Source organism: Xenopus laevis, chromosome 8L, assembly GCF_017654675.1.
Source record: "Xenopus laevis strain J_2021 chromosome 8L, Xenopus_laevis_v10.1, whole genome shotgun sequence".
Lineage (NCBI taxonomy): Eukaryota > Metazoa > Chordata > Amphibia > Anura > Pipidae > Xenopus > Xenopus laevis.
The window spans coordinates 109,562,960-109,585,502 of NC_054385.1; the positions used below are offsets into that span (position 1 = coordinate 109,562,960).

The window sequence follows — 22,543 nt, forward strand, 5'->3', positions numbered from 1 at the left end:
TAGACCCCCTAATGTAAGTGAGGAGGAGAAGGCTATTTGATGCAAATAGAAAAGGCTGCTAGTTTGGGTAAAGTAATGATAATGGGGGATTTTAATTACCCAGATATTGACTGGAACAACAGTACTGCCAGATCAGTTAATGGGAACAAGTTTATAAACTTGTTGCATGACAATTTTATGGCACAGGTTGTTGAGGAGCCAACCAGAAAAGAGGAAAGACTGGCCTAATTGGGGATGTTCACGCTAGAGAAGAGGCACTTAAGGGGAGATATGATAACTATGTATAAATATATAAGGGGATCATATAATAATCTCTGTAATGCTTTATTTACCAATAGTTCTTTCCAGCTGACACAAGGTCACCCATTCCGATTAGAAGAAAAGAGGTTCCACCTAAATATTCAGAAGGGTATGTTATAGTGAGAGCTGCGAAGATGTGGAATTCTCTCCCTGAATCAGTTGTACAGGCTGATACATTAGATAGCTTTAAGAAGGGGTTGGATGGCTTTTTAGCAAGTGAAGGAATACAGGGTTATGGGAGATAGCTCATAGTACAAGTTGATCCAGGGACTAGTCCGATTGTCATTTTGGAGTCAGAAAGGAATTTTTTCCCCCTCTGAGGCAAATTGGAGAGGCTTCAGATGGGTTTTTTTGCCTTCCTCTGGATCAACTGGCAGTTAGGCAGGTTAAAAAAGTAAAAAGGTTGAACTTGATAGAAGTGTGTCTTTTTTCAACCTAACTTACTATGTTACTATGTTACGGTAGCAGAATGAGAAAGATGAAGTATTGACAGGTATATTAGATACAATGAGTTTTGGGTAGGGGGCAACAACTGTCTCTGTAGATTAATGTGTTCAGCTTCTTCTTCATGATCTTTGAGTGAGTATTTTGATCTAATTGCTTTGTTATAAATACAGTAAGGCTCAGCCATGAAAAACAGATCCATTTATTCCACTTAGAAAGTTAAGGCAGTCAGCAAGCTGAAATAACGGTAATAGATATATATATATTTTAAATTCACTTATTTCCAACACTAATCGACTTTACACAGTTTTTAAGGCATAAATAATCCTTTATGAAGCAAATGATAATATTTCTTAAAAATCTGAAGGACACACTCGTATTAAATCACTTTGAATACTGAAAAAGAACGGCGATTATTTTGTACTGGAAAATGTAACTACTGCCAATGAATGACTCAATGGACATCTAGGTAATTGGATATATTCGCCAGATTTTTTTTTTTCTTTTATAGCTGTGAAAACGTCTTCCATTTATGTCTCAATGAAGCATTTCTCACTCAAGGTCTATATTTCATCATGGAGTAATAAAATCAGCAGCGTCGCATCTCGGGGTTATTATAGCACTTCCTTTATTGCGCCCAAGTCTGGTCTTGTCAACAGGGTAATGAGTTCTGATGTCAAGGAGCAAAATAATACTGGGATTATATTGTTGCTTTGGCTCGGAAGGGCTTCTGTGTGAGACAGGACTGGAGAAAATATTGTCTTTGGCACTTTCTGTGTCTGGATTATATTCTCCTGACGGCTCAAGCTGACGCACAGTAGTCAGCATGTCATATCCGTAGAGATAAATGGATGACCTAGTGAGAAGCCAGTAAGAACCATTAGTCTGTATCTTTGTCAAGAATTTTTTTTAGAGAGAGAGAGAGAGAGAGCTGATAAGGATTTGCTGCTGGACATTGTCCATGTATGTCTGAGGAGGAACAATCAGTGAGTGCCAACAAAACCAAGGGAAGATGCAGAACAATTATATGTAACAAACTGGTTCGTGATAAAAAGGGACTTATGATTAGATGTACTTTTTGAAAGCCAGACGTACGTGCAGAAGTGTTCGCCATTGTTCATGCCATATTTACTTTGTACAGGTATGGGACCTGTTAGCCAGAATGCTCGGGACCTGGGGTTTTCTGGATAATGGATCTTTCAGTAATTGGGATCTTCATACCTTAAGTCTAGTAGAAAATCATTAGGAATGCACTGAATGCACTAATTCTTATTTCTGCGGCCGAATACCGAACTGGATCCTAATTTGCACATGCAAATTAGGGGCGGAAAGGGGAAAACTTTTTTTACTTCCTTGTTTTGTGACAAAAAGTCACGTGATTTCCCTCCCTGTCCTTAATTTTCATATGCAAATTAGGATCCAGTTCGACGGGCCGAATCCGAATCGTGCTGAAAAAGGCCAAATCCTGGCCGAATACCGAACCGAATCCTGGATTTGGTGCATCCCTAAAAATCATATAAACATTAAATAAACCTAAAAAGATGGTTTTGCTTCCAGTAAGGATTAATTATAATTCACCAGGGCAACTCTAATTCACTAAAATGCGAAGTTGTGTCCAGGGTGCCGAACAATGGCAAAGTTTCGCTAGCATTAATTCGGCAAGCAAAACGAAGTTGCGCTAGTGTTTGCTAACTTGCATACAGCGCGAAGTTAAATTTCAATGGATGTATATGCTGCAGCAAATATATTACACTACACAAGGACAGGGAATCTTAATAAAATAAAATAAAGTTGTTATATTGCCCTACACATGTGCCCAGTGTATAGTTTATGTGCCATATGTTAGGAAATGTAGGGGGGAAGCCTATCACCCTGAAAAACTGAAAAGTTGCCAGCAGAAAAAAATGTAATTTTTTTTTTGAGGAACTCCTATCTACTCTATTGTATTTGCCTGGTCTGAGGTGGTGAAGGCAAGTCTGGCGCAAGAGCTAAAGTTCATTAAAATCCGTATCTTAGTGAATTTTCGTAGTTACGTCCATTCGCCAGAACGAAAATTCGCCCTGGCGAAGTAGCGATAGAGTCTATCTGCTTCACTAGCGAAGTTACGACAGTGCCGCTTAGTAAATCGGCAAAGACCAGAAATGAATTGACGCCAGCATTAGTCACTTTACCCTTTAGTAAATTTGCCCCTTTGGGAGAAGGCCTCTCTGTAATTTGGAGCTTTCTGGATAACTGATCCCATACATGTACCATGCCGAGACATGAATTCATCTTCATAAACACTAGGGGGCCCATTCATTAACTTCGAGTGAAGTAATAGAAGTAGAAAAACTTCGAATTTTGAAGTGTTTTTTGGCTACTTCGACCATCGAATGGGCTACTTCGACCTTCGACTACGACTCGAAAGATTCGAACTAAAAATCGTTCGACTATTCGACCATTCGATAGTCGAAGTACTGTCTCTTTAAGAAAAAACTTCGACCCCCTAGTTTGCCACCTAAAAGCTACCGAACCCAATGTTAGCCTATGGGGAAGGTCCCCATAGGCTTGGCTACGTTTTTTTGGTCGAAGGATAATACTTCGAATCGTTTGAAGGATTTAATCGTTAGATCGAACGATTATTAATCGTTAGATCGTTCGATCGAAGTATTTGCGCAAAATCCTTCGACTTCAATATTCGAAGTCGAAGGATTTTCATTCCCCAGTCGAATATCGAGGGTTAATTAACCGTCGATATTCGACCCTTGATGCATCAGCCCCTATTTGGAATGTTCAAAATGTGCAGTAGAACAAAATAGCCGACTTTTTAGTTAAAGTTCAGCTTTTTTCTCTACTGTGCATGTGCACCTACGAGAAGCAAGAAGAAGCTGGAAGAGGATCGCTCTGTGGTGCTCGCTGGAATATCCCTGGGCTGTTGCAGTTTTCTGCTGGTAGGAGCCCAGGGTTTCAGGTAAGTAAAAACAATCACTTGGGGTGTCTAACATTTGGCAGAAGACTTTCCTTCTCCATTAAAAAAACCTAGACCAAACTCCCATTCCCGATCTGACCTTATTTATTAGTAAAAAAACTCAAATTAACCTGATAAAATTGAGCAAAAACCCAGATTGTCAGATTTTTCCCGGTTTTTGCCCATAAACCCTGAATTTTTTGGATTATCAGTCTAAATCCAGCACAAACCATGATATCTCCAAATTGAGATTGGTTCTTCTCCAACTGACTTATACAGGACCTCGAGTTTTGAGATGGCAGATTTTCGGATTCAGGCTTTTTGCTGCATCGGGGTATAATAAATGTCGTAAAATTCAAGTTTTTTTTCCACAAAAAAATTTAGCTCTTGTCCCAAAAAGCCAGACTAGATAATTTTGAGGTTTAGTAAACAACCCATTTAAAGTTACATATAGGTTATAATTCTTTACTGATACTGTAGGTTTGCTTTTGTAAGTATTTGTTACGTGATGTTACTTAAACTGGCTGTTTTGCCAACCTGACTGTCCCTTCTCAAACTGTCAGTTAGAATTTCTAACACTAATGGACTCCTGCTGCACAAATATGGCAGCCCCCTCACAGAGGAACGTAAAAGCATCAGGCAGTACTTTTACAGGAATATTATTAAGCTCATGCAAATACAATGTTATGATAGTTATTTAAAAAATATTTTGATATCACAATCTCTATAAACATGGATGGTTGTGATTTTTTTTAATTTTCTTTAAAGGACAAATTAACAAAATAGATGTAATAAACATACCAGGATGAACATATTCATCCCTCTTTTTTAAAAGGATGGATAAAAAGTGGCCCAAACAACCCAGAAATGTATGCCATTGGATACACAAATATAAATATGTGTTGGAAGGTAAATTTACTGAAAAAGCATTCTGAATTGCCACTAAGACTTGAGATACTTAAGGCAGCGGAAAGAGCATCCTCTAAGGGGAGTGAATAGTTAATCGTTTGTACACATCATTTTATTTTTATGGGAAAGATATTTCAGATTTTCTGCTCTAAAGGAGCCGGTCACGCTGCTTATTCCTGCTGCACTCAGGCACTGCTGAGCAGAGATGCTATTTAGTTTGGTCGTATTCTCTAGTTGTGATTTATGTTCGTATGTGGTGAAAGCTGAAGCAGAGTGATAGAGTATACGCCAACTATAACATTTTAAAAATCAACCATAATTTTAACTACAGGGGGCCTCTGGCAATGTAGGAAGGATGTCACTACCTCTATCCAAGGGGAGGGGGAAATTACATAAATATAATATGTCCAGCCTTGAATTACAACTCCCATAATTCTTACCTTTGTACGTTCATATACTTTCCCCCTCGCCCCAAAGGACTGCTCTGTTGTTGGAAACTAAGGGTCAGTGCCCTTTCTGCTTTACCCCAACATCGACACTGCCTATGTAATAGATGTATGTCTGTCTGCCTTACTTTTCTCATTTGATACCAATAATAAATGGATACAATTATGATACTGAAACATCTCTTTCCTTTTATGCTATAAACAGAAGTTCTCCTGCCCCTGGGGTCATATCAAAGCAATTTGGCATCATGGTCCCTATATATTAATATCAGATTCCCTCAAATCCTGTACATACACCCTTCAATAATACTCTAGGAGAGTATTGTGTTACTCGTGGGTGTCAGGAGCGCTCTGTGTCGCTCCCGTCCACGGCAAATCCAAGATGGCAAACGCCTGACATCATGACGCCACGTTTTGGCACCAAGATTGAAATAAAAGGACGCTCAGGACACCAGTTCAATGCCAAATTATAGGTCCCAGTTACTGGTGTTCCTGGGTGTTTCTCTATTGCTATTCTGATTGATTCCTGAACTTTGACTCTTGCTTTGACCCTGACAATGATCCTGCTCTGCCTGTCTATTGAACTTTTGCCTGGAATGACTATGTTTACTCCTGACCCCTTTCTGGTTACTTGAACTTTAACCCGAGGCTTCCTCCTTGGTCCGGATTTCTCTGCTAGGCCCCTGACAGTGGGCAGTATATAATCTCTTTGTTTCAAGGACCTGTGAGATGAATCAACTCCATGTTGAAAGGCTCTGTTACTTCTCTTTGATGATGAGACATCTGTCTCATGGCTTTATGTTATGACCTCTCTTTATAGACCTGAGGGAATAGTTAGAATCCTCAATGACTTTGTCAGAACTACTTCAAATATTTGTCGTGCCACATCATTTTGTCACTTTTTTAAAACTTTGAAATCCTGCTTTATTTGTGATTTCAACTCTAGAGTTTGAAAGAAAAGCATGCCATTTCATATAGGCAGTAAAACTCATGTTTAATATTGTTTATTAATAGAACAGCCTACTGCTGTCACTTAGTATAGGTATTGGACCTGTTATACAGAATACTTGGAACCTGGGGTTTTCTGGGTTTGAAATATTTTATTTGGTTTTCACAATAAACCATAAAAATCAATATGATAACAAGTAGTATGCAGAATAAGAAGATGAATACAATGACATATTAAACAGAATGTATCATTTACAATGAAGTAATATGTAAAATAAAATAGAAACTAACAAGAACTATCACTAACTAAGCCAATAGACATTCTTAAAAGAAATAGAAGAAAGAAAAAGCCCATTGTCTTGGGCCTGGGGTTTTCTGGATAACAGAACTTTCCATAATTTTGATCTTCATACCTAGAGTCTACTACTAAATCAAGTAAACCTTAAAGAATTCAAATATGCTGGTTTTGCTTCCAATAAGGATTAATTATATCTAAGTTGGGATCAAGTACAAGGTAGTGTTTTATTTATTACAGAGAAAAAGGAAATAGTTTTTAAAAATGTGGCTTTTTTTTTTGGATAAAATGAAGTCTAATAGAGATTATAATGGTTTCCTGGATAATGGATCCCATACCTGTGCAAATGTCTGTCTGTTTCTAATATCAGACTTAGCCTACTTCAGACTTCATCTATGTGATATCAAAACACACTGAGATTTTACAAAGACCATAGATACAGCCCTGTTTTTCTATTAATCATTTCAGGGATACCCAACCTTTTTTTTACCATGAGCTACTTTCAAATGTGAAAAGAATTGGGGAGCAACACAAGCATGAAAAAAGTATCTGGAGGTGCCTAATACGGGCTGTGATTGGTTATTTAGTAGTCCGTATGTGGACTGGCAGCCTATAGGAGTCTTTGTTTGGCAGTACAACTGGTTTTTATGGAATCAAAACTTACCTTTAGGCCTGGACTTCAAAAATAATCACCTGCTTTGAGGTCACTGGGAGCAACAGCCAAGGGGTTAGGGATCACTGACCTAAGTAATCCAGCCTTTTAAATTAATGTAATTGTTATAATCTATAGAGGGAACTTTAGGACTTAACCCAGGGTTCCCCAACATTTTTTTTTACATGTGAGCCACACTCAAAAAAAACCCTTGGGGAGCCACACGAAAAAATTATTTGGGGATGCCATATAAGGGCTGTGATGGGATAATTTGTAGCCCCATGTGGACTGCTAGCCTAGATGAGGCTCTGTTGAAGTAAACTTGTGTCTGCATGTCTCCAAAACTTGAATTTAATCCAGAAATTTCAAGATGGGCACTTAGTATGAGGCCACTGGGTGCAACATCAATTGGAGCGGAGAGCAGCATGTTGCTCATGAGCCACTGGTTGGGGATCACTGCCTTAAACAAATAGAAAAATAAATCTAACCAATAAGTAAAATGTTCCACAATAGGGGACTGATTATCCAGCCAATCACATACCATTTTATATCCACCTCTCTGCCCTTTGATCAAAATATAGAGCTCATCTATACATTCAGCAGCTCTGCCAAAGTTACTTGAATTACTAAACTTGCAGAATCTTTTCCCTTTATTTATAGACAGTGGTGGGCGAGGCAGCAGGTAGACTCATTAAGAATACTCTTTAGCAACACAGACAACAAGCCTTTCTGAAAAAAGTCTGCAAATATTCTTTAGAATGGGCTGATCTTGCACAAAACCTACAAAGTGTTCTGGTGTACTGAATACCCATCTTCTGCTCTTCATTGTAGCTTTGGGTACATATGAAAGGTTCTTCTTCTCTCATTGGCTGCATCATGTTTTGCCACTATATGGAAGCAGTTCTCTGGCTTGAGTAATGTGTTGTCAGAGCAGCTCATACAACCGTAGATGTCTCATACATTAACATTTCTTTGTTTTTGGTTTCACCTTTCAGCATGATGGGAAACCCTACTGCCACAAGCCATGTTACGCCGCTTTATATGGACCTAAAGGTATGCATTTGCTTTAAATGTACAGGAACTTTTCCAAAGTGAAGTGTGATTGAGGCCTATTGATGAAACCCAGATTAATCTGTTGATCATTTCTTTTGACCTTTTTAAGCCTTGTGTCTGCAGTGTCACTTGGCTAATGAATATCAGCATTTTTGTTACTTAAAACTACACAAATATTGTTTGGTAAACTCCTCTTAGCACTGGGGAATATCTTTGCTGAAGGAACAGTTCTGTGCAGCTTAGTCTAGGAGTCTAAATTGGTTCAGTTAAGCTGGTTCCATGCCATGTTAATATTACATGTTCCCCTTTGATATCAACCCATTCTCATGCTGGCTTACACAGTCTATGCAGGTCTACTAAGCTGCATAAAGCCACAAACCCCTAACTTTTCTCTGTATTTTGGTTTTCATACAGTCTGTAAGATAAAACACATGTTGGGGTCCTAATTTTCATTCTCAGTGGTGTTTCCAGTCAAGTGTGTAGAAATATCTATTATGCTTTAGGATATAATATTACAGACTGAGAGCTTTCATTGTTCCTTTCCCAAAGGAGTTAATATTGGAGGAGCAGGATCTTACATCTATGATAGAAAACCAAGTGAAGACAAACCCACTTCTCCTACTGAGGTGCAGCCAAAGCCAGAAGAGAGGAAAGTTAGTGGCCCTGCACCCATCAGGAGTCTCAGCAAAGGTGAGTCAATATTGTTGGGTTAAGCCCTGGAAGAATGCATCTGATGATTGAGATGGATGAGATCTGTGGAGCTTCTGGGCCCAGGTGACCAATTGGACACCCTAAGCTCACGACAGACTAGATTTCCATGTACATCCAAGATAATAAATAGGCATCCAAGTACTAATCTTACTCAAAGTGACCTTCAGGCTTCACTTCCCATCCTCTACTTTGAACCTCACAAGGAAAGACCAGCCCAACAGTTTTGGAACCACTTAGTTGGAGAGAACAGCAAGATGCAGTTAATTACTATTCAGGGATTCTGAGCCACAAGTCAGTTAGATAAATAAGGTGCTACAGTAAAGCAAATGAAAAACTGATATATGTATATAGAATTTTCTTCTAATTGGATAGTTGGTAAAGCTTTTTCAGAGCCCTACAGCAAAAAATATATTAGGACCCCCTATATTTTTGTAGTATCTGTACCCCTCTGGGAACCCCTTACCTCCTGGGCTTCCCTAGCAGTTGCAGGGTCTGCTTCCTCAATAGTTACACCCCTGGGTACAGGTTAAGTCTTGCCAAAACATATCAAAATTTACCACTGTCTTTTCAAAAGCAGCGTGTTCTACAATTATATCCTTAAATGGAAGGAGCTGGGCGGCAATGTAGAACTAAGCAGAAGGTATTTTAGATTTTCTGTACAGAAACAGGTGGCGTATGGATAGAAATAACCTCCAGTGAGTAATTGGTATGGACCAACCTGAATCAGAATTATGTATGGAGGTTTAAGCCATTTCAGCTATTTTTATACCCTTTTCCCTTTCCAGGTTTCTCAGCTGAAATGTAATAAAAAAACATTTGCAGTCTGTTAATGTAGAATCATAGTACAGAAGTGCAGGAGATTTACATGAAACCAATTGTACGGTTTAGTACTGCTGCCCAAGCCAAAATCAATACCAAGATTATTTTAAAGGTGTGTTCACATTTTATCTACCATGATAAAATTATATTGTACAGGGTTTCCTATGGATCTGGTGCCGTTAAAAATCCAACATTGTGTTCATTGTTTAAAAATTAGGCCGATATATATATATATATATATTTTTTTTAAATGTGGTCTTTATTAGAGGGAGTGGGATATGTCTAAATAACTGATAATCCTTTGGCCATATTGCTTGTTAGTTATATGACCCATACATTTATAAAGGGATCAAGGTGATTTTGTACAATTCTTTCCCTCCAGCATGTGAATATTATAAACTTTGATAAAACTGGAAGGCATTTGTGCAGAATTCAGGGCAACAACAATAGCTAAAGTATAGACAGCTCCTACACTCTAATAAAAAACACCTTTTAAAAAAAGTATATCAAGTCCCAAATTTTAAACAATGAATTTAATGTCAGAGTTTTTACTGTGCCAGTTACATAAGAAACTCTGTACAATATAATTTTAAAATGGTAGAAATAAATGCAAAACTGCCTTAAAATAATCTTAATTTTGGCTTGGGCCACAATAATAAACCGTTGCATCGGTTTCATGGGCCCCATGTAAATCTCTTGCACTGATGTACTATGGTTCTACATTAATAGGTTGCAAAAATAAATACCCTCTAAAAAACAATATGGCTAAAGATGATGCATTTTATATAGTAAAATTACTGAACTAGGTTCAGCAGACCTGTAACAGCCATTTTGGATTTTTTTAAGGTGATCTTTAGAGTGTCATTGAGTGTGCGATGGGCTGAAGCTGAAAAGATAAGCTTATGGGTATTGTTGTCGAAAATAATTTCTCGGCAGGCATTTAATGCAAATCAGAATTAGGGGGGCAACAAGCAGGCACCAGGTTCCCATGCAGAAAAAAATCTTTGAAGGGACCCATTGAGCACAAGCTGATCCCACCAGCACCAGACTACCCCTCCACCCGCTCACGTGGCCACGCACGAAAATTTAAACAAAAAATAGCTTTGGAGGGGGGATGTTCAAGCTATAGAGGAAGCCAACCCCACGGTTCCTGCTTCCTCTATAGTTACGCTACTAATCAGAATGATCATGAATACTATCATATATATGGGTAATTTACAGAAGAACAGAGCACGTGCCGTGAATCAGAAGAAAGAGAAGATGGGGAGCTACTGGGGGGGGGGGAATCTTTGGCAGACGATTAAAAGTATTTTATCTTTGTGACTCCACTCCTATACATGCAGAACTAGCTCTGTACTCTGTAGTGTAATCACTTGTCAATCACAAGTAAATAGTAACCCTCAGGCAAATCTTTGCAGCCCTTGTCAGATATATATATATATAATACACAAAAGCCATGCATATCTTGCCATGCATATCTACCCCCAGTTGCAAAATATGAGGATATTAGAAGTTACCTCGGAGTTCCATGACCTGTATGGTCATGAAACTCCTCGGTAACTTTTAATATCCTTATAATTTATTAGAGGGGGTACTTTATTCACTATATATAATATTCATTTATTTAGTATTTATCACAATAAAATTGACATACGGAGCATCAGAAAAAAAACTGCACCTGTCTTATAGAGCCTATAGAGAGCAAGCACACTGGCACACAAGTAACCCCATGCAATCATTTTGCAATGTTTCATAGAGCCTAAACATGTCCAGTAGTGCCCTCTACTGACAACTATCAGTAATAAAAGAAGGTGTAATACCTTGTGAGTCTGAACTAGAATATATAAATATTTGGTGTGTATACATACTGTATATACTGTGTGTGTATATATATATATATATATATATATATATATATCTAATACTGATTCCTGTCAGACTCCGTGGCCTAAATTTGAATCCCCTTGACATTCAGATTTCCACGGCTGCCATCAGATCCCCTTCAGCCCCTCTAATTTTAACCCTGTGCAGCCGCCAGCGTTCTGCCTCATGTTATAAATTCATCTGTTCCCCCTCTGTCCCCCCCACAGGCGCACAGGGGTCCCCACCTGCTGTCATAACTGGTAAGATACATGTGTGATACCTTTCCCCAACTAATCATTTCTTCACTTCCCAAAGATTTTAATATATTTCTAATTGTTTGAGCAGAGATGGTTTTGGGTGCCAATCATTAACTGCACTAACAAGAGTGAACTTGGCTTAATAACTCGATTCATTTAGCCTCTATTAACGCATTGTTTAATCTTTCGTCCTGGTGTTCTTATATGGTCTTTGAGCTCCTCAGTAACTTATAATATCCTTATATCTTACAAGAGGGGATACTTTATTCACTATATAAATAAGTATATTCTGTATTTATCTGTAGCTCATTAGGGATTTATATTAGAATGTGCATATGGAATGACTCCAGGGCTGAGGCTGGCACATCCATATGGTGCCTGAAGTCTTCACTGTTTCCCTTGTTCTTTCAGTGGAATTAGAGTAAGATAAGGGCGGCAGGCATAGCTGCTAAATGGAAACAATGGGACTCTGTTGCCGGGTTGAGTTTATCGTCCGGCAATCATTTTCTTCTGTTTCAGCTTCCAGCATTACAACCTTCACTGGAGAACCCAACTTGTGCCCTCGCTGTGGAAAGAAAGTATATTTCGGTAAGAAGATAACTACACTTGTATCAACCCCTCTCAAGGGTACACGGATCAGTAATGTTTAGAGAGCTCATTTAGTAAAGCTGCCCACAGATGCCCAGATTTAGTGGGGTGGTATCAATAGGCTACTCAGTAGAAAATTAATTCAAAGAGCTGGATTGGTCGCTACTGGTTTACCGCCTGCATTAGTAATTGTATATACAATTGCTTTAATGTTATACTTTTTCCAATATTGGGTACCTACACTTTCTGTGAAGGTCTAACACCTAGTTTCATTGCTGTAACTGAGTTGTCCTCCCCCCCCCCCGATCTCACCCATAACACCAGTAACCAGTTACCAGTTGGCAGTTGGTAGAATAATGAGAGCTGACATATGATTGGATGCTTTTGATTGCAAGGAAACACGAAACTCTGTCCCTTTTTTTTTGTACCTTGTAAGAGTATTCTGCATGGGGCCAATGGGTGCAAACAAACTATGATTATAAAATTGCAGAATTCTCTATGTCTATATATTGCGTTGCCTTTAGTACTAGTAAACCTCCAGTTAACCAATTCTTCTCATATTCTCAGCTGAGAAAGTAACTTCCCTTGGTAAAGACTGGCATCGGCCTTGCCTACGGTGTGAACGCTGCTCAAAGACCCTTACTCCTGGAAGTCATGCTGAGGTTGGTACCATATATATATTGTATTCCTTTCTTGGCAGTCATAACTTATTCCAGAACAATGTTACATTCTGACCGTCTCTCTCAGCTGGGCCGTCTAAAGTTAGGGTAGGAAAGGTTGTAAGTAGCTGAACTGTAACCAGGGCCACCATCAGGGGGGGAAAGGGGGTACTACTGTCCCGAGCCAGGATGGTTTGAAGAGTTAAGGGGGGCCCAGCCGTGCTGCACTTAGTTGCATAGCCGGGCTTTTAAATAACTTGTAGGTTAATGATTTTATTTAAAAATAACTTGCAGGGGCTATGACCACATATATTTTTTAATAACTTGTAAGGGTCTTAGCCACATCTTTTGTCAATAACTTGCAGGGGTCCTAGCCACAAATGGTTTTTTTTTTTTTAAATAACTTGCAGGGGCCCTGGCACCAATGTTTTTTTTATAACTTGTAGGGAGTCCTGGTTACCAAAGTTCTTTTTTTAAACTTGTAGGAGGGCACTTAATGTTTTAACACTTGTGTCTTGTGTGGCCTTTGTACTGATGGGTGAGGGAGGAGTGGCATGTAGGGATGGGCAAATTTTTTCGCCTTGTTTCGCCGCAAAAATGACGCCCATAGACTTGTATGGCGGCGTGCGTAAAAAAAAAACGAAGCAAATCCAAAAAAATTTTTTGGACGCCCATAGACTTACATGGGTGTCGGCGACATTTCGCGTGGTGAATTTTTGGCGAAACAAAACGGGTCAAATTCGCCCATCCCTAGTGGCAAGGGGGGCCTAGAAAATGTTGTTGTGTTGGGCCCCTGATTTCTGATGGCAGCCCTGACTAGGGTTGTCATCTGCCCGGTTTTGAACCTTACAGCCCGTTTTTTTGAAGGGCTGTCTGTGTCAAAACTGCCTGCCTGGTTTTCCAAATTAGGAAAACCTAGCAGGATTTTCTAGAGAGGAAGCAGACCTGGGGCCCAGGAGATAAAGGGGCCCCATGAAGCCCTAATTCATATACAATTTCAATAAATATTGGTAAAACAGGTCATCCCTTAGAAATTTTGGGGGCCTGAAAGATAATTTGCTGTGGGGCTCAGTTATATCTAGTTACACCACTGGGTCTAAAATCATCCTTGCTTTATACAGTTTTAATTACTAGGAATCAAATGAACATTTCAGTGTGTTTATGCTCACGTACCCTGCCCTGCTGATATCCAGCCAAAATGAAGGGCAAAAAATGGGTGCAAACAGCACCTGACCCATGCTTAGCACGCATAGGAGCAATTTGCAATCTTTTTTTTTTTGGAGTTATTAACTTTTTATTTAGCAGCTCTCCAGTTTGCAATGTTAGCTATCTGGTTGCTAGCATCCAAATTACCCTAGCAACCATGCATTGATTTGATTTGAGCAACTGAGCTGGAATATGAATAGGAGAGGTCTGAATAGAAAGATGAGTAATAAAAAGTAACACTAATAATACATTTGTAGCCTTACACAGCATTTGTTTTTTTTGGATGGGGTCAGTAACCTCCATTTGAAAGCTGGAAAGAGTTAGAAGAAAAAGGCAAATAATTAAAAAAAAACTAGAAAAAATATATAAATAACTAAGCCCAATTGAAAAGTTGTCCATTCTATAACATACTAAAAGTTAACCCCCCCCTTTAAGTACAGGGCTTCCTTGTACCTTCAGTACTGCTTTGCACTTTACCCATAACAAAGTGCACAGCACAGGCTGCACAAATGCTGAGAGCTCTGAGGAGAAGACATTTTTCTCCCTTAATAGAGTCGCATTATTTGATCCTCGTGGCCAGTTTCATGGTTATTTTGCACATGGAGTCCTTTTTATTTCCACTGTCCTCCCTATTCGTATCAGTGGAAGCAAGCGTAAATAAAGTGCTGGCTGTTGACCAAGTGATCAGGAAACAAGTAAAATCTTTTGCATGTGGAACTGGTCTATATTCACCTACATGGGAGTAAATGTTGCGCCTGAGCAGTGTAGATGTGGCTATTCCAAAGCAGCTGTGGCCACAAGATGGTGCTAGATTCAGCATTAAACTATACTGGTTATCATAGACTTCAGTGTATTGTCAGTTCTCACTTATGAGTGGTAGCTGAATAAAGAGCAACACCGACACCACCAGTCCCTAACTGCTGAGCAGGGAAACAATTATACTTATGAACAGCAGGGGGAGCCCCCGCCTTACTTCCCAGCCATGCAGAACTCAAGCAGCTTTGTTTATGACGATCCCTAAGCAGCCCAGACCACACTGAGCATGTGCACAGTCTTGGTCTTGCAAAGATGTTTAACAAAGTTACAAGATGGTGACCCCCTGTGGCCAACTTTGAAAGCATAAATCATTTGTTTGATTAGGCTTGTGGTGCAGTAAGTTCATGTTTATATTTAATATACAAAATACAGCATTTCTAGCCTTATTCTATTTTATACTTTACGTGCCCTTTAAAAGGGATGTAACAACAGTCCCACTGGAAAATGATGCCCACCCCTTATATCATGTTTGATTGTGGGTAAGTCCCACCCTCCTCTGGAGGTCTGCAAATCCTAGCTAAATTAAAGGGTAACTACCGCGAAAAGGAAACATTTTATATTAGCTTCCTCATAGTGAAATAAGAAACTTTCTAAATACAATCAATTAAAAATTCTGCATTGTTTCTGAAATAATAAAGTTTATCTTCACTATCCCTCTCTCAGCATCTGTTTCCCTTCATTCTTTCTTCATGCAGCTGTTGGGTGTCCAATATATCTTATTGGGGGGTTTCCTTTCCTAGCAGATGTATTAGAGCTCACTCAAATAGTTTCCAGTCCAAACAAAATCTAACAAAATAACAGTCTTTTGCACAAATCCTGCATGTAGAGAGAGAGGATTTCTAGTGATTTTAATAGAGTGAGCTCTAATACATCTTCTAGGCAAAAGGAGCCCCTCTCTTTAAGATATATTGGATCATTCATCTGACACTGAACTCCTGAATGAAGACAGAATAAGGAGAAACAGATGCTGAGAGAAGGATAGTGAAGATAAACTTGATTATTTCAGAAATGATACAGAATTTTCAATTGATTCTTATTTCAGTATGCTGAAGCTAATATAAAATTTTCATTTTCACGATAGTTCCCCTTTAACTCAGTTTTTTAGGTATGACATCATTATACTGGTATGGGATCCATTATATGGAAACACGCTATTCAGAAAGCTTATTTTACTGGAAGGCCATCAACTCCATTTTCCCCATATAATCCAAATTTTTTAAAATGATTTCCCTTTGTCCCTGTAATAATAAAACAGTAGCTTGTACTTGATCCCAAATAAGGTATAATTAATCCTTATTGGAAGCTAAATAATTCCATTAGGTTTATTTAAAGTTAAAATAATTTTTTTTGGTATATTTAAGGTATGGACATCCAGATATTGAAAAGTTTCTTTATCCAGAAAACCCCAGGTTCTGAGCATTCTGGATAACAGATGCCATACCTGTATTGGAAATTCCATAATTTCATACATACATTCATACAACTGCTCTTTGGCCTTGTGCTGTGTTGTGTTGCTTATTTTACAAGCCTGGAGTCACTGAAAGGAGTGGCCAGAACCTGACAGTTGGGATCTGATTTCAGAAGGACTGTGTCAGCTCTGTGGATAAGTTGACCTAACTGGGTCAGCTTCCAACTGTCATGCACAGGCTATAAGGTATGAGCCCAAGATATTCGGCCTATATACATTAGTTTATGCTCAAGATGGTTTAAAGGGAGGGCACATACTGTAACTGGGGCCCCCAGCAAAATAGAGGGCTCCTTTGATTGTTGGCGGTGTATATTTAATTTTCCCTTTAAATTGAAATATTAAGCCATACCCATTATCTGACACAGACTCATCCATGAAGCCCAGACACACACCCCTGACCCCTAAACTCCTCCCTTGTCCCATCCTCTTTTTAGTACGGCCATGGGGAACAAGAAACATCTGGGAGATATACAAGTCCTGAATTCCCAAATTGATTTCACATAATAAAACACTTTTTATACCGCCTGGCCGCATGTCAGTAGCTGAATAATGTGCCATGATTTCTTTAAAACTTGTATTTCTTTTGGCCTGGTGTGCAGAGGGTGCTGTAACTTTTATTAAGCAACATAAAGAGGGGAGCCAAAGCAGGAGCAGCAGGTTCCCATTAAAACGCCTGTATTTCTACGGAATATGAACATTTTGCTCACTAAAAATGTCAAGTCTGGCTTGTTAAATACGCACTCGGGACACGGTCTGATAAGGTTGAAACGGCTGGGGTTATGATGTCCGTAACATTGGGCAATTCTGGGAGTTCTCCCCTCGCCAACCGTGTTTTATGAGCTCACGTATAAGATGTTACTAGTAATATGGGTTTTAATGGGGGAGACCACTTGTGCCTAAGTCTCCCAGCAGCTGCTCTTCCAGGGGAAATGGAACCTGCCGATTTTATGTAGTTGGATTATATAAAGTTTCAGACAGCGCCTGTGAATAAACCATATGATTAATGCCTGTCTCCAGATCAAATCACCAGCGCTTATATTTAAAGATAGAGAATCGTGGGGGAATGTGTTTAACTGTGCAACAGAAAAAATATGTGGGTGAATAATTTTAACAAATAGTTCAATGTTATTCTTGTGAATTTTTATTTTATTTATTACGTGTTTGATTACATAGCGCCTTAAGCGGGGGTTTCACTTTTGACTTAACTTTGAGTATGATGCAGAGAGTGATATTCTGAGATAATTTGCAATTGGTTTTCATTTTTTTTTTTTTTTGTGGTTTTTGAGTTATTTAGCTTTTTATTCAGCAGCTCTCCGGTTTGCAATTTCAGCAATCTGGTTGTTAGGGTTTAAATTGCCCTAGCAACCATACATTGATGTGAAGAAGAGACTGGAATACGGACAGGAGAGGGTCTGAATAGAAAGACGAGTAATAAAAAGTAGCAACCACAATACATTTGTAGACTTACAGAGCATTTGTTTTTAGATGGGGTCAGTGACCCCCATTTGAAAGCTGTAAAGAGTCAGAAGAAGAAGAAGGCAAATAATTAAAAAACATTAAGAAAAGTTGCTTAGAATTAGCCAGTCTATTACATACTAAAAATTAACTGAAAGGAGAACAAACCCTTTAAAAGGTTTCTGCACAGGAATTGAACTGAAGATTTCTGCAAGGCGGAAGTTTGTTTCAGGTCTGGTGTCCAATCAGTGTTTTATATTTTTAATGCTGCCTTCTGATTGGTTGCAAGATAGGGATCTTTCCTCCTGTTATACTCCTTACTTATGGTGGCCATATATAGGCAGATCAAAGCTGTCAATACTGGTCCTTTAGACCAATTCGGCAGTTTATCTGCCTGAGTAGGGGGCATTCCGATGGGTCTCCCAGAATGATCAGATTAACTAATATCACCCTGCTTTTGGTGGCCATATTGAGTTAAGATCCGCTCTTTTGGCGACTGTGCCAAACGAGCGGATCTTAACGTGTGTGGCCACCTTAAGTATAAAGTAAAGCTGGCCATACATAGATCAATAAAAGCTCCCAACTTGGATCGACCAGAGCAACAGTCAACAGTTTATTGTCCAGTGTACAGGACGCCCAGGAGGGTTTGCCTGACATATATCTATTGGGCACATTTAAAAATCCCATTTGGGACCAAATTGGAACATTGATGCAGTCCTCACCTGACGGTCTTTAAAGGCACACTGTATGATCAGCCCTGGTGAATGTCCAAATCAGGCAAAGATCTGCTTACTTACAACCTCGCCAAATGAGTGGATCCCACCAAGTATCTCACCCAGTATGGAAAGCTTAAGCCTCAAAATCAACTGCAGAAACCAAAACCCATCAAATGCACATATCAAGGTTGATGGAGGATTCTGCTATGTAAAAGTCATATTTCTTAATGACACAGGATTTGTCCCAGGAATTTTGCCATCTGACACTGCTTCTGACCATCACGTATCATTTGCGGGCTCTGGGCTACACCCCACATACACTGGTGGCTTGCTTCTAAAGGCCAAATATGGCCCATAGCACAACTTCAACCTATTAAGACAATACGATGTCTTAGAAGTATGTTACTTTGTTTTTCTCCATGCACTCTTTACTCAGTTCTGCTCTTTTCTGTGTCTTCTGGCCAACAGCATGATGGACAACCCTACTGCCACAAGCCTTGCTATGGTATCCTTTTTGGACCAAAAGGTTAGTCTTTTTTTTCTTCTAATACTACTACAGAAATCATCTCTCTGGTTCAACTGATAAATCTATTATATATTAATATATATATAAAACAATTAAATATTAATTTAATGATATGAACTGCATAGTTAATGCCTTGGGATTTACTGAGTGTAGAAGCTAGAAGCTACTTATATAACTATATCAGTGTATGTTGGAATGTTTTGTTAATCCATCACTTAGCAAGGTCACTGATGTCTCCCACTAATAGCTGTTTACTTTTTACATTATTTTTATTCCAAACATAGGGCAGGAGATCAGGATACAAGCCCTACCCTCTTAACCCTATGTGCCCTGTGCAGGTATAGGATAAATCAGAGTCAACTCAAAACCCTTAAAGGGTCACTGTTCATTCATTTTTTATTTTCCTTTTGGCTATGCCTACTGGAAGGGTAATTCATGAATTAATTATTTGTTATTTGCTCTGTTTCTCCAACCTCTGTGAAAATATTATTAACTCAGCTTGCAGATTTAGCCTTCCCTAAGCAGCCATTGCCTCAATGGAAGTCTATCCACAGGAATCCTATAGTGTTTTTATAATTCCTTTGCAGAAAGCCAGAGGGTCAATGGATATGGAATAAAGTCATCCGAGGTGTTGTCACTTCAAATTGGACTGTAATTGACACTTTTTCCAAAGAAGGGACAATTACTTGTCTTATTTTATAACTTACAGAGGGTTATTATAATGTCATGTCAGCATAGGTGTTCCTCTATAGGAAGCAGCATTCTGCTGGAAAAGTTGTGGGTACAGTGGCCTTGTAACACACAAGGGTATAGAATATCTTCAGTAGGCCCATAGTGATACCTTCACTATGGCCCTCAGGTCTAGAAAACCTTACACTAGGAAAGACACATTGTTTTACTTGTATGTACATGATACAGTCTCTGGATATGAGCCTTTGTGAAACATGAATTCCCACCTAACTGGTCTATTTTGTTTATTGCAGGGGTAAACACAGGTGGTGTGGGAAGCTATATCTACGACAAAGAGCCGGTTAACAAGGCTCAACCATAAAAGAGAACACACACCTCCTGCAGCTTTTGGACCTTTCTTCTCGTTGCTTACGGCCTCCTCGTTATTTGTAGACCTTACTTAACTGTCATTTAGAGATATACTGTAGATAAGCTACCTTGTTGCAGTCTGAACAAGTTACTTATGATGTCGGTGGATCTTAGGAAAGCTACTGTGTTTGGAATTAGGGGTTAGATTATCCTGTACCTACCATTAAAGCCCTAGGTTTGGGTTGTCACACTTACAGGTCACCAGCTTCTGTAGATCTGAAGTACCATTCACATGAAGTCGATGCTTGTATGGGGATGTGGGATCTTGAATTCAGTGCTGGTGGGAGCTGCACTATGACAACCCTTGCCCAGTTTGTAGCTGTATGAATGCAAATTCACATCACTCTTCATTCACATATGCATGTCTGTTCATCTCACAAGTGAAAGTAAATTGCAGCAGAGGAAGACCTTAAGCAAGCTTCTCCAAGCCCTTCTCTTTTAAACAACAACAACACCCACAACTTGAGTACAGGCCAATGTCTCATTAACTGGATAAATGGCCAGTCCCTGGCTGTGTTTCATAGAAACAACTTTCCGAGCTTGTGCTTAATAAAGATTGGTCTGCTTTTGCTTCCTGCCAAAGAAAAATTTAGATGGGCTAAACTCAGAAGTTATTGTAAGTGGAGCAACCACTGCTGCAGATGATTATTATAGAAAAATGATAGCTAAAGCGGGCTGCTCCCAAATAATTAAGCACATTTATGAACATGGCAAGATCCATAAAATATGGCTACACTGAAGTTGCTTTAATTGCAAGTGTTAGTTCATTAGCTGTAGGAGTACGAACTTGTTGAACTCTTTACTTCCAGCTTTCTGTACAGAAAGAAGAAAGGCTGATGGGTTCTCACCAGCTTTTTGCAACCAACATACAAAATTCTAGATACTTTAGCGAAGGCCTATGGATACATTGCATACATTTGAATACATAAAGGCGCATTATGAAAAACTTTGGGTGTATGATTCTAAACTGACCTTTGAAGCTGTTGGTCTTTTGTCTAAGACCTGTAAGTTCCTTCTCCTGGACAGAATTTGCAGCAAGAAAAGATAATCTCAAACTCACATGTACCCTATGGTACATTCCATTAGTCTGTATTCAATGCCACTAATATTATTAGCAGATATATGTATATATATATGTACAGTATGCTGGTTCAACTTTTTTTAAGGGAATCCACAGAACAAGAATGGGTTTTATTTACAATTTTCCCCATAGATTGTGTTGGGACTTTGAAGTATTCTTCTATAAAAATGCTCATAGTTCATGGGTTCTTCAATGTGTTGCTAGAGTTCCCAACAAACCACTGTTCACTTTTTATGACTTGTTAAGGTAATAGAATTCTCCAAGATGTTGAAACATTGCGTTGAAACAGGAATGGTGTTTTGTGAGTTATTTATTGACTGAAGAATCTGAACCATGCCAAACCCCTTGTCCCAAACCCGACCTGTTGTCCAGTAGAACGTACAGTGTGTTCCTTAATTCAAACACAACAGTTACGCTGTCATTTCTTCCCTGGTCATTGCATATTGATTTGACTTGTGGTTTTGTTTGTACAAAAGCTATTATGTACTTAGCTGTTAATTTAGGAATTTACTCCATTTAACCTGACATTTAGGGAGGACCATATGTGTGCACAAGAGAGCAGGTCAGTAGCTTAGCTAACTTGTTTGATTTTACTACATTCCAGCAGAGATTATTGATAACTCCCCAAATTTCCTTCACTGGTTCTCGAAGCTCTGGTTCAATCAGCACATGTTGCAAGTAACAAGTGTTGACTGTTAGAAAGGGGGACGTACCACTAGTTGGCATACATGAAGTCCTGTGCAAATCCAGATAGAACCTTTGTTTCCACTACAATGAATATACAGAGAGCACACTACTACACGAACGTTGATAGACTATGGACTTATTATTGAGATGGACTTACTGTATTATTCACAAAGACATAATTGGTTTCCAAACCTATTTACCCAAATATTGTGCCATTTTCTTGTATATATATATATATATATATATATACCGTATATACTCGAGTATAAGCCGTCCCGAGTATAAGCCGAGGTACCTAATTTTACCTCCAAAAACTAGGAAAGCTTATTGACTCGAGTATAAGCCTAGGGTGAGAAATGCAGCAGCTTCTGGTAAGTTTCAATCAAAAAATTTAGGGTTTCTGCTCCCATTGGAGGTGCCGGCTTCTCGTTTTTGGATGCCGGCGACTATTCTTGGAGACTATTTTTGGACGCTGGCAACTATTCTTGGACGTTGGCGACTATTCTTGGACGCCGGCGACTATTTTTAGCCGCCCGTGACTATTCTTAGACGCCGGCGACCGTTTTTGCGCTTGACCCAAGTATAAGCCGAGGTAGAGT

General features: G+C 39.1%; 1 protein-coding gene across 2 annotated transcripts in view; it reads left to right on the forward strand.

Moving 5' to 3' along the window:
* Positions 1–21,549, forward strand: part of LOC108699279 (cysteine-rich protein 2) — a 67,223-nt gene extending 45,674 nt beyond the window's left edge. Inside the window, exons 3-9 of one of the 2 annotated variants that reach the window (XM_018231266.2) lie at positions 7,937–7,994; positions 8,544–8,684; positions 11,615–11,647; positions 12,164–12,232; positions 12,800–12,894; positions 19,021–19,078; positions 20,062–21,549. In XM_018231266.2, the coding sequence (XP_018086755.1) occupies positions 7,937–7,994; positions 8,544–8,684; positions 11,615–11,647; positions 12,164–12,232; positions 12,800–12,894; positions 19,021–19,078; positions 20,062–20,129 (522 nt within the window). In that variant the 3' untranslated portion in view covers positions 20,130–21,549. The remainder of the gene's footprint in view (positions 1–7,936; positions 7,995–8,543; positions 8,685–11,614; positions 11,648–12,163; positions 12,233–12,799; positions 12,895–19,020; positions 19,079–20,061) is intronic. The other variant, XM_018231267.2, reaches the window with a different exon arrangement.
* Positions 21,550–22,543: the final 994 nt, after the last annotated feature.